General features: G+C 37.5%; 1 protein-coding gene across 1 annotated transcript in view; it reads left to right on the forward strand.

Moving 5' to 3' along the window:
* LOC127869687 (synembryn-A-like) overlaps positions 1 to 13589 on the forward strand; it is a 42745-nt gene that overhangs the window by 4930 nt on the left and 24226 nt on the right. The window contains exons 2-5 of the mRNA XM_052412348.1: positions 4614 to 4661; positions 5828 to 6053; positions 7989 to 8058; positions 10138 to 10213. Of these exons, the coding sequence (XP_052268308.1) occupies positions 4614 to 4661; positions 5828 to 6053; positions 7989 to 8058; positions 10138 to 10213 (420 nt within the window). The remainder of the gene's footprint in view (positions 1 to 4613; positions 4662 to 5827; positions 6054 to 7988; positions 8059 to 10137; positions 10214 to 13589) is intronic.

Genomic DNA, 13589 nt, shown 5'->3' on the forward strand with positions numbered 1-13589 from the left:
TTGCATAGAAATTGAAACATATTTATTAACATTTCTCAATAAAATAAATATTAACAAACATGAATGTAAATTAGTTGTTATTGTGGTATTCACAAACACTAATTTGTAACTGAGGTGAGATGTGAATAAGTTGGTCAATACATTAATAACTTTTCTTGAAAGATGTGAATTTGTAGGTAACTGTGCTCATAACTCTGCTGCTATGATGTAACTTCGAAGATTACCATGCTGGTGAATTGTGATATGGTTTGTTACCATTCTAGTGATATATGATTTTATTGGTAACTGAGATGGTGAATTGTTGATCACTAGTATATAACCATTCTGGTGTGATGTGATTTGGTTGCTTTCTGTATTTGTGAAATGAGAATCAGTAGGTAACCATTCTAATGTGATGTGATTCAGTTGGTACATGAGATGGTGAAATGTGAATCAGTAGGTTACCATTCTGGTGTGATGTGATTAAGTTTCTTACTGTGTTGGTGAAATGTGAATCCTTAGGTAACCATTCTGGTGTGATGTGATTAGGTTGGTAACTAAGATGGTGAAATGTGAATCATTAGGTTACCATTCTGGTGTGATGTGATTAGGTTGCTTACTGTGTTGGTGAAATGAGAATCTATAGGTAACCATTCTGGTGTGATGTGATTTGGTTTGTAACTGAGATGGTGAAATGTGAATCAGTAGGTTACCATTCTGGTGTGATGTGATTCGGTTGGTAAATGAGATGGTGAAATGTGAATCAGTAGGTAACCATTTTTGTGTGATGTGATTTGGTTGCTTACTGTGTTGGTGAAATTAGAATCCGTAGGTAACCATTCTGGTGTGATGTGATTCTATTGGTAACTGAGATGGTGAAATGTGAATCAGTAGGTAACCATTCTGGTGTGATGTAATTTGGTTGCTTACTGTGTTGGTGAAATGAGAATCCGTAGGTAACCATTCTGGTGTGATGTGATTTGGTTAGTAACTGAGATTGTGAAATTTGAATCCTTAGGTAACCATTCTGGTGTGATGTGATTTGGTTGCTTACTGTGTTGGTAAAATGAGAATCCGTAGGTAACCATTCTGGTGTGATGTGATTCGGTTGGTAACTGAGATGGTGAAATGTGAATCAGAAGGTAACCATTCTGGTGTGATGTGATTGGGTTGCTTACTGTGTTTGCGAAACGAGAATCCATATGTAACAATTCTGGTGTGATGTGATTTGGCGGGTAACTGAAATGTTAAGCAATAGGTTACCATTCTGGTGTGATGTGATTCGGTTGGTAACTGATCTGGGTAATTGTGAATCAGTAGGTAACTATTTTGGTGTGATGTGATTCGGTTGGTAACTCTGCTAATGGATGCTCATCAGTTAGTTTCTATTCTGGTGTGATGTGATTTGCTTTGTATCGGTTCCAGTGGATGTAAATCAGAAGGTTACAATTCTGATGAGATGTAATCAAACAACTGAATGATGTCAATTTGTGCAGATTATGATATTTTGATAATTTGCTAATTATTGCCTTATAACAGTTCAGTTACCTATCTAAGTTGCAATGCCCCTTCTAAAAATACTAGGTGTGTTATTTATAATACAACGTTCAACACCATGCTAATACTTATTATTGTAAATCATTAAAAATATAAAGTTGTAAATTACTTTCCCATAACGTTCGTTGTTTAATGGACATGACTGCCTACAAAATAAGTCCAAAATCTGCCAAAGTATTAATCAATATAACAAATATGATAGAATATAGCAACATGATAGAAAAATCAGCATAAAATTCCAATATGTGTTTCAAGAAGGAATGAAAAAAATAAGGTTCAATCAAGTTCGTTGATACAATTCACCTTTTTTTACATGTTACTGATTGTTGGAAACACACACAACATCTACACTATACTATACTTTCGTCAGAGTGTATCTCGTTGTTGTTTATGTAAAACAGTACAATATAAAAAAAATCCATTCAGTGTTTTGGGACATTTGATTACAAACAATTGCAAAAAAAGTATTTAGAATAGAATAAGATAAATTGTCAATTTGAACTTTTCAGCACTATTAAATAATATCAATACAGTATTTTTATGCTATCTGTTTAAAGCAAAATGGTTCTAAGTAACAATATTTCCAAATATATTTAAAAAATACTCATATTAAGAATCTTAAGAGTATTTAATTTAAAAAATATGCAATAAAGTGAGAATTTCCAATACTTTTCAATTCACTTTATGTCACTTAGAACTTTTCGCTCTGAAAAATAAGTCGAAAAAAATATATTTTTCAGTGCGAAAAGGTTCTAAGTGCCATTTTTTGCATTTTATGTATAATATTCTTAGTTTCAAAATGTAGAAAGTATTGCATATGAAATAAATACTGTAAATTGATCATTAAACATTGTTTTAAAATCACTTAGAACTTTATGAATATTATACATAAAATGCAAAAAATGGCACTTAGAACCTTTTCGCACTGAAAAATATATTTTTTTCGACTTATTTTTCAGAGCGAAAAGTTCTAAGTGACATAAAGTGAATTGAAAAGTATTGGAAATTCTCACTTTATTGCATATTTTTTAAATTAAATACTCTTAAGATTCTTAATATGAGTATTTTTTAAATATATTTGGAAATATTGTTACTTAGAACCATTTTGCTTTAAACAGATAGCATAAAAATACTGTATTCGCTCTTAACTTTAAGTAAAAAAAAAGTGAAATTTTAGTGCGAAAAAGGTCTAAGTGACATTTTTTCAAATAACTTCTTTATTTGTGAAAATACAAACATGTTTAAAAAAAATGTGATTATAGCAGACAATTCTCAATATAACTTAAATTTTTAAAGCCTTCATTGTTTTAATTGTTCTTCTGATACAGTTTAAACATTCTCCTGAACATTTTTGAAAAATGCACTTAGAGCTGTTTCGCTTTCACCCCTCGATATGCATATTATGAAAACATGTGAACAGTCAAGAAGAGTCATTTTTGCCCAATCTTCATGAAATTTGGTCAGAACATTTGTTTACTGGATACGACGGTTGAGTTCGAAAAAGGTTCGGATTGTTAAAAAAACATGGATGCCAGGGCGGGTCTTTTTACTGATATTTATATAATAAAAAAGCTTGTGAACACTCTAGAAGTGACATTTTTAGCTACTTCCTACGGGTCTCAGGTGAGCGCCTTACGGCCCATTGCCCTCTTGTTTTACATTTTCCTTGTATTTTCTTTATGTTATTATGCCCAAAGGGAAAAGTACCGGTAACAGCCCAATATGGAAACATTTGACCCAAACACCTTGAAATTGTGAAAATTTGCATTGTGATGTCTAATTCATATATTGGGAAATTGGAGCATTGGTGAATTTGATTTTTTGCTCACAAATAATTTAAAATTGATAAAAAAGTGTTGTCAATATTATATTTACTTGGGTTTAAGCCATATGGCTGCATAAACTAACTAAATGTTGCAGTTTATTAATTTGAAATATTATTTTTTGAAAATCTTCAATTGGGATTTTTTTTTTAAGCAAATGAGAAATTTGTAGTGATTTCTCAATTAGGAAAGTGCTTTTTCCGGTAGTTTACATGTATATGTAAAGTGACAAAATCGCTGATATGCATGTAAGAATTAGTCAGGAGACTGGAGAGTGGCTGCACACTTTTCACCACCCGTGTTAAGCTCACTCTTTAAAGCATTGCCTTGTTAGCTGTAGGTCCAATGTTCGAGTCCCTGACTGGCTGCACACCTTTCACCTCAGGGCGACACTTGTAGGGGTATTGAACAGACTTTGTGTTCTATTTTGGCCCTTAAAAAATTGCTGCTCTACAGTAACAGTATTAAGTAAAATAAAAATGCTAAAATTGTACTTCATTTTTTAGTAAACATGGGTGATGAAGCTGCTTCTATGTTATGCATGTGTAGAGTATTATAAACATAAGTTGGAAATTTAGGCTTTGTAACAAACACTTAGAACATTCTTTTTACCTACCAGGCATTTTGTACTTTTATAAATTAAATCAGAGTTACTTGACTATAATATAAACTGTTAAGTCTGTAGGTTGTAACATTGTGGTGGCTCATATTATGAGTAGCGTTCTGAGAAAACTGGGCTTAATGCATGTGCGTAAATTGTCGTCCCAGATTAGCTTGTGCAGTCCGCACAGGCTAAATCAGGGATGACACTTTCCGCCTTAACTGGATTTTCTTGTAGATGAGACTTCCTTTAAACGAAAAATACAATAAAAGCGGAAAGTGTTGTCCCTGATTAGCCTGTGCGGACTGCACAGGCTAATCTGGGACGACACTTAACGCACATGCGTTATGCCCAGTTTTCTCAGAACAAGACTCATATGATCAAAGCAGATTGATAGACATTGATGGGCCAACATTAGTGTAACAAGGACTCTCAAAGAATATTGACACAGTAATTTTGGTAGAATTTGTTTTGTTACTTAAACATTGTACTGCATATATATGATTAATAGCAACATCAGATAGGGAAAGAAATTAAAACAGATTAGAGCCGTTCGTAAAGTTTAGTTAAAAATTCTTTTGTGAGGTTGTGGGGGAATCTATATTATTTTGTTTATTCCTTGAAACTAACTTTCCCATGACTGTTTTTTTTAGAATGCTCAGGCCTTTGACTTCAAAGAACTAACAGATGATGCCAAAGAGGTATGTTTTTTCAAGTTTTTTAAGCAGTTTATTAACAGGTGCACTGTTAAAACATTAACATGTGTACCTGCATGGTGATGATTATCAAGTGTGTGTTTTTCGTTCAGATTTAGGGCCGGTATATGGCCCTATTTCCAATTGAAAAAAGTGTATATTTTTGCCATATGGGATCTAAAAATTCCAATTAAAGGTTTCAAAAAAGTTTTTTTTATAAATATTTTTAAGATCTCAGCATTTACTGTAGATCATCTCCCATCCAGCTCTATAATTTGAACCTTTGTAAATAAAATATTAAAAACTCTTTTATTCTTAAATTTGAAGCATTTGTTAGCAAAACAGCAACATCACAAATTTCCCAGTTTAAGTAGAAAAACAACACAATTTTTTTTCAAATCCAAAGGGAACTGGTCCCATTCCCACAATAGTAAAAAAAGCACTGAAATATGTATAATGACGATATAGATGATATTGTATTTCATTTTTATTCCCCTTAAATCAAAGCTGCAGGCATTAAGTGATTGTCCATTCCGTCATTCATTATATGAATCTAATAATGTTATGCATGTGTGTAAAGTCTTGTCCCAGATTAGCCTGTCTAAGTCGGTGCAGTTGGCACAGGCTAATCAAGGACAATATTTTCCGGTTTTATTTTTGATTGTTTGTGTGTAAAAAAAGTCTATTATTAGCTCGGCTGTTTTCGAAGAAAATCCGAGGTATTGTCATAGCCAGCTCGTCGTGTCCGTCGTCGTGTCGTCCGCTTTGTGCTAAAACCTTTACATTTTGTAAAGGTTTTGAACATTGGCTCTACAATCAAAGTGCTTCAACCTACAACTTTGAAACTTCGTATGAAGCTGCACCTTGATTAGTTCTACATGCCACACCCATTTTTGGGTCACTAGGTCAACGGTCAAGGTCAATGTGACCTCTAAAAAAAAAATAAAAAAAAATATTCTGACAAGCTTTCATTTATTCAAAACTGCACCCACAGCAGAGCGTGGCACCCGTTATGCGGTGCTCTTGTTAAACAAATATCCAGTCTAGGTGTAAAGTGTCGTCCCTGATGAGCATGTGCCAACTGCTCAGGTCATGCATATCAGGCCCCATACTTAACACACATTCATTAAACCCTTTTTTGCCAGAGCAAGGCTCATTTACCCTTATTACAGAAAGTTATAGAGACACTGTTCAGCCAGCTGTCCCAGCAGGTGTCAGTGCAATGCCAGTGCCTGTGTCTGCAGACGTTACGACTGTTCAGCCGGGAGAAGTCTCGGCTAGGCTCCATGGTCTCGGACCTCGGCCTGGCCCAGTTCATGCGCCTGGCAGGGCTGGAGCACTACAGCAGGCAGTGTGACGAGGAGAGTGGGATCCACATCCAGCTGGGAGACCCACAGGGTAGGGGGCTGGGAGACCCACAGGGTAGGGGGCTGGGAGACCCACAATGTAAGGCACTGGGAGATACACGGGGTAGGGGGCTGGGAGACCCACAGCGTAGGGGGCTAGGAGACCAACAGGGTAGGGGGGCTGGGAGACCCACAGGGTAGGGAACTGGGAGACCCACAAGGTAGGGGGCTGGGAGACCCACAAGGTAGGGGACTGGGAGACCCACAGGGTAGGGGGCTGGGAGACTCACAGGGTAGGGGACTGGGAGATCAACAGGGTAGGGGGCTGGGAGATCCACAGGGTAGGAGGCTGGGAGACCCACATAGTAGGGGCCTGGGAGACCCACAGGGAAGGAGGCTGGGAGACCCACAGGGTAGGGGGCTGTGAGACCCACAGGGTAGGGGGCTGGGAGATCCACAGGGTAGGGGGCTGGGAGATACACAGGGTATGAGGCTGGGAGACCCACAGGGTAGGGGGCTGGGAGACCCACAGGGCAGGGGGCTGGGAGAACCACAAGGTAGGGGGCTGGGAGACCCACATGGTATGGGGACTGGGAGACTGACATGGTAGCGGCCTGGGAGACCCACAGGGTAGGGGGCTGGGAAACCCACACGGTAGGGGCCTGGGAGACCCACAGGGTAGGGGGCTGGGAGACCCACAGGGTAGGGGGCTGGGAGACCCACAGGGTAGGAGGCTGGGAGACCCACAGGGTAGGGGGCTGGGAGACCCACAAGGTAGGGAGCTGGGAGATACACAGGGTAGGGGGCTGGGAGACCCACAGGGTAGGGGGCTGGGATACCCACAGGGTTGGAACTGGGAGACCCACAAGGTAGGGGGCTGGGAGACCCACAAGGTAGGGGGCTGGGGGACCCACAAGGTAGGGGGCTAGGAGACCCACAGGGTAGGGAACTGGGAGACCCACAAGGTAGGGGACTGGGAGACCCACAAGGTAGGGGGCTGGGAGACCCACAGGGTAGGGGACTGGGAGATCCACAGGGTAGGTGGCTGGGAGACCCACAGCGTAGAGAACTGGGAGACACACAGGGAAGGGGGCTGGGAGACCCACAAGGTAGGGGGCTGGGAGACCCACATGGTAGGGGGCTGGGAGATCCACAGGGTACGGGACTGGGAGACCCACAGGGTAGGGGCTTGGAGACCCACAGGGTGGGGGCTGGGAGATCCACAGGGTAGGGGGCTGGGAGCCCACAGGGTAGGGGGCTGGGAGACCCACAGGGGAGGGGGCTAGGAGACCTACAGGGTAGGGCACTGGGAGACACACAGGGTAAGGGCTGGGAGACCCACAGGGTAGGGGGCTGGGAGATCCACAGGGTAGGGGCTGGGAGACCCAGAGGGTAGGGGGCTGGGAGATCCACAGGGTAGGGACTGGCAGACCCACAGGGTAGGGGCTGGGAGACCCAGAGGGTAGGGGACTGGGAGACCCACAGGGTAGGGACTGGTAGACCCACAGGGTAGGGGGCTGGGAGACCCATAGGGTAGGGGGCTGGGAGACCCACAGGGTAAGGGACTGGGCTGAAAGTGGAAGTCTTGAAACATTATCTTTATGGCAGAGTAATTATGTTATATCATACCAGGGTAGGGAGATGGAATTTTTTGTAAGTTTTTAAGGATGATAATTTTAAAATAGTTTTCATTTCCCAATTTATTTTTGCAGGGTATGGGGATTGACATAGATTGGAAGACATGAAAGCCTGTGTCCACTAAAACTCATAAAAAATGATAATGCTAAAATCAGGCTTATAATGAATATTTGGTTTTGTTTATGTTAAGGGAATGTGATGCCGTCGCAATAAAGAGATGAAGTAAACTTCTCTCATACCAAACTTATGATAAACATTTTGTGATGTTCATGTTTACAAGAGAATATTGTTAGTATTGCATATTAAAAAAAAATTGATGTGTGTTGAATTTGTTTGTGTGTTTTTGCAGTTACAATTGAAGCCCAAAAGTGTTTGTGCAATCTAATCTTCAACAGCGTCCAGGCGCAAGCAGCATGCAGGTTGGAATGTTTAAAAAGCAGAAACTTAATATGTAAATTTAATCATGTTAATTTTTTATCATTAATCATTATAATCATTAATTTCTGGTTAAAAAGTACTTAAAAATCAATTTGAAGTCGCAAATAAATTGCATGCAAGAATAATTGTTTATTTTAGTTTCGCCCGCCCGCCACCCCTCCTCTATTAACAAATGGACATGATCCCCCATTTTCTGTAAATAACCCCCACCCACCCCACTAAAAAGTGAGGGTATATTGCTTTGCAACTGCCAGTTGGTTGGTTTGTTGATGAGTCTTTAGGCCTTTCATGTCCCTGTAATATCTTGTGAACATGGTTAACAGACAACCATGCAAATTCGTATGATGAAAACTTGGGAGGAAAGACATATTTTAAAGGTCATTTGGTCAAAAGTCATGGTTACACTGGTTTGACCTAGTAAACTCTTTTAGGCATGATACTGTAAAACCATTAAATTTCGTGTGGTACGAATTTTCGTGGATTTTGTTAGTCCGCTGAACCACGATTTCAAGTACCAACGATAATTATACATTTTTAATCCGAAATCAGTCATTTCCGAATGTCATTTCCAACATTATCTTTATTTTTCGGTTATCTGAGATATTTGTTTTTTGTAATAGTTTCGATTGTTCTCTTTTAAGTGATGTTGTAACAGTTTTATCACATATGTCAATTAGTGCCAATTTAAGTTAAAAGAGACATAACGGTTTTCACACCTGTATTTTGGGGACCTTATTACTCAATTGTTACTACTAGGGGACCGATTGCGCTGAGAATTGAAAATATTGTCAAAACAACATTGATGGCAATTAGCAAGCGGGCACCAACAAGTGTGCCGCTTTATTGCTCTTATTGACAATTATGGGCAACACTTTCATACTTCAATGCACATTAACCTTAAGTCTTGCTGTCAACACAGATTAGCAGATTATGATTCGTTATAACTCTGGTTGTTTTAATAAAAGCTTAATTATTATGACGGTCAGTCTTCCCCAAAAAATTGTACTCCACGCAAGTACGTATTAACAAATTTGTTGTTTTTTATTTAAAATCCACGAAATAAAGTGTCAACGAATTAGTTGTTTTTTATTTAACCACAAAATTTCATACCTACGAATGTCTATACGTTTACCGTAACTGTGACAATGCTTTGCATAAAATCATTTAGAAGATTCTTTTTTCCAAAGGGCAGAAGCACGTTGATTTTGTGGTCACACAATCAAAGGTCAAGGGTTGTTACAGGAAATCCCTTTAGGCATTATATTTGAAATATAATTTGTTCTACATTCCTGCAAAGTTTTTGTGAGAAAGGGAAGATCCCTCTTTATTTGAGGAGATTTTTCGTATTGGTATTGATTCATGGGAAGAAAGGAAGATGCATTTTGATTTCACTGGGTCAAAGGCAGAAATGGCATCTGCTTGTGTTAGGATAAAGGTGTTTAGATTATTTTTGTTTATATCGAGAATGCTTCCATGTATTATCATCAAAATTGGTATACTAGTAATGAAAAAGTAAAGAGACACCTATCCATATTAAGGTAAATTTAAGGAAATTTGTGTCTGCAGAGAAATACTTTGACCTCTGATTATGCATATTGGTATGCTAGTTACTTGGCCGACTATACAGTTTGAGGTCATCAGGTCAAAGGCCAAAGTCCCAGCTCTTGTATAAAGAAATAAGTTAATATACAATATCTAGCTACTGTTTTGACCTATGTTAATCTTAATTGGTATGCTGGTTACTTTGAAGAAAAGAAAGAGGCCTATTGGTTTTTAGGTCAACGCAACTGATCACCTTGCCCTGTCAAATAAAAATGGTTTCCACATAATATTTAGAAAATTTTGAATGATCATATAAATAAGTGTGCGGTATATTCTTGATGAAGGATGACCAATGAATCATGATTTTTAAAACAAGAGACCAAAAGTCAAGGTCATAGAGACGAATTTGCTGCAGATGGGGTATCCATGTTTTATTAACATTTTTTTTTAAAGATTTTATCGTTGCCACTGGATGTGACACAACAGCTGTATAATTGATTGCGTGTTGCTGTTTGTAGCAAGAATGGATGTGTGGAGGGCATTGTGCAGAGATTGAAGACATACAAAGATCCAGATCTCCAGTTTGATATTAAGGTACATTAACATTTCAAGGAGTTGCATTTACTCTCCTGCAAACTGAACATGCTTGTTATAAACATTGATATTTTCATATGAAATAAAGTTATCAATTTCCCTTTTAAAGCCACACACCTTGAAATGAAATGCATGTTAATCAATACATATAGATGCAATTTGAAAGTGTGCAAAATTGTCATTAAATCGATAGCCTAGTAATTTACTTTTTTTTATATTTTAAAACCGAAAGTAGGATTTCTATACATTTCGACAAACGCGATTATTTTTAAGTTTTAAAGCGCAAAAGACGGATTTCTGCCTTGTAACCACCAGATATATTCTTATAGGGCATAGGTAAAATTAAATCTATAGCCTAGTAAGCAAGTAATTTATTATTTTTCAAACGGTACCGCTTTTAAACCCAAAGTAGGATTTCTAGACGTAAACGTCCATTTCAACAAACGCGATTATTTTTAAGTTTAAAAGTGCAAAAAAGACGGATTTCTACTTTGTAACCACCAGATATATTCTAATTGGCATACTAGATAAAAAATGTTTCTTATTTATACTTAAATTTACTTTCATTTCAAGGTGTGTGGCTTTAAACATGCTGATATTATTAACAATTCATAAGTATGATTGTAGATCTAATTTATCAGTTGTGTTCAATGAAAATTAGGGATGGAAAAGAGTATTAGAATATTCAAACATTTAAAAACCAGCAAATTATTCTACTTAAAAATTCTGATTTAAATATTTGATTTTAATGCAAAGATCTTTCAACAATTTGAATAAAGATTTAACTTATAAGTGCAGAGTTGCATTTTTGTTAAGTGCAGACAACTTTCTTTAACTAAAAACTGACTAGCTGGACTTTGCAGCTATTATTCAAAATTTGTGTTAAGGTAGCGCACACCTAATGATTTCCCGCGATTTCTTAGAAGGTTGAAGAGCCTTATATTAGGTGCCGTAGCCTTGTGGTTAAGGCGATAGACTAGACATCTATTGGGATATTCCCGCACAGGTTCGAATCCTGCCGACGACGTATTCTTTTTTGCGACGCGTTTAATTTCTTTTTTAACGTAATAACGTAATTTGGTTTAATATGGCATATAAACTATGTTTATTGTTAAATATGTTGCAATTTTTATGCTTATTCTTCAATTTTTTAAATTAAAACAATGTTATGGCTATATTGGGTGATTTACTTCTGAAAATACAAACCATGCATGTTGCATTTTAATTTTTATGTCCCCCACTATAGTAGTGGGGGACATATTGTTTTTGCCCTGTCTGTTGGTCTGTTGGTTGGTTGGTCTGTTGGTTTGCGCCAACTTTAACATTTGCAATAACTTTTGCAATATTGAAGATAGCAACTTGATATTTGGCATGCATATGTATCTCATGGAGCTGCACATTTTGAGTGGTGAAAGGTCAAGGTCATCCTTCAAGGTCAAAGGTCAAATATATGGGTCAAAATCGCTCATTTAATGTACACTTTTGCAATATTTCAATACTCAAGATAGCAACTTGATATTTGGCATGCATGTGTATCTCATGGAGCTGCACATTTTGAGTGGTGAAAGGTCAAGGTCATCCTTCAAGGTCAGAGGTCAAATATATGTGGCCGAAATGGCTCATTTTATGAGTACTTTTGCAATATTGAAGATAGCAACTTGATATTTGGCATGCATGTGTATCTCATGGAGCTGCACATTTTGAGTGGTGAATGGTCAAGGTCAAGGTCATCCTTCAAGGTCAAATATATGGATCAAAATTGCTCATGTAATGTCACGTCTGCAATATTGAAGCTAGCAATTTTATATTTGACATGCATGTGTATCTCATGGAGCTGCACATTTTGAGTGGTGAAGGATCAAGGTCAAGGTCATCCTTCAAGGTCAAACGTCATATACAGGGACATAGTGTTTCACAAACACATCTTGTTATTTCAAAAAGTAAACGGTAAATCTGTCTATTTCTCAGTATTTTTGCTGTATATAGTGTATCTATAAAAACTAAGTTCAAAATATTACTTAAATGATTCTATTTTGAATTTTATGACACTTTGTTTTTAACCAACCTAATTTCTACATGCCTGAAACCACTTACATTTCATGGCGCTCTTCCATAGATAACAAGTTATAAAAAATAAATGTCTGTAAAAGAAAACTTTTTTCATCTTGTTTAAACTTTAAACACCTTTACTGCATCTGTACACACCAACTGCATGCCTATATTTGGAAATCTGGATGAATTATGGAACTTTCATATACCCCAGGGGTGCACATAAACTGGACAAAAGCCAAGTGTGGGGGTGGTTTTGAAAAAATCAGCATATTTTTTTAAAAGCATGGAAAGACTACCTAAAAATTGCATGTAGTTCAATGAAATGATGCTGATAAAGAAAATAATAGATTAGATTATATTTGAATAGGTGCCCAGTACGGGTGCGCTACCTAAACTTGTTCAAGTCTAGTAAGCCAAAAAAGGTATAAACAGGAAGTGCTGGCACATAATTTAGCTATTGTCAGGGAAATACTTCATCAACTTCGAAATAAAAGCACTCACAATTTACATTCTCATATATTGAGCTAAAGTTGTTTGCAACCTCTGGTGTTTTTAATTATTTCACTCTCTAAAATGAGAAGACAAAATCACTGTGCAATTTAGTAAAGTATTAAAATTAACGAGGATTATGGTTATATATTAAAGGGGCCTTTTAACATTTTGCTAAATTGACCAAAAAAAGTTTCAGATTCTCAAATTTTCATAGTAGTGATATTTGTAAAAAAACAATAATACTGAACATTTATCATGCGCTAAAATATCAATTATATGCTTATTAATTAATAAAAACCTGAAATTATAAAGCCTTTCAGCGCGATCAATTAAATAATTTGGAGAGTTTTGTTGTTGTTATGTTTTGTGATACTACGAGAATTGCTTATATAAACTATAAAATACGTCGGTTATTGTATTAGCATGGATGGCCGAGTGGTCTAAGAGATAGACTTTTACACTAGGGGTCAGTGGTTCGAGCCCAGTTGAGGGTTACTTTTCTCTTTCTTTTATTGTCCCCGACCGGTTTCACCGGTGGGGACTTATGGTTTGCGCTCTGTGCTTCTGTCTGTCTGTCACACTTTTTTGGATCCTGCAATAACTTTAAAAGTTCTTCATATTTTTTCATGAAACTTGAAACATGGATAGACGGCAATATGGACATTATGCACGTCATTTCATTTTGTTCCAACGTCAAAAATTCTGGTTGTCCACTTCTAAAATAAGCACTGGGGGGGGGGGGGGGGCAAATATTCAGATGCAAAATAAGCACTGGGGGGGGGGGGGGGCTTATGTCCTACCTGTCATTTTTACTGGGGGGAAATTGACCAAA

Source organism: Dreissena polymorpha, chromosome 1 (genome assembly GCF_020536995.1).
Source record: "Dreissena polymorpha isolate Duluth1 chromosome 1, UMN_Dpol_1.0, whole genome shotgun sequence".
Taxonomy (NCBI): Eukaryota; Metazoa; Mollusca; class Bivalvia; order Myida; family Dreissenidae; genus Dreissena; species Dreissena polymorpha.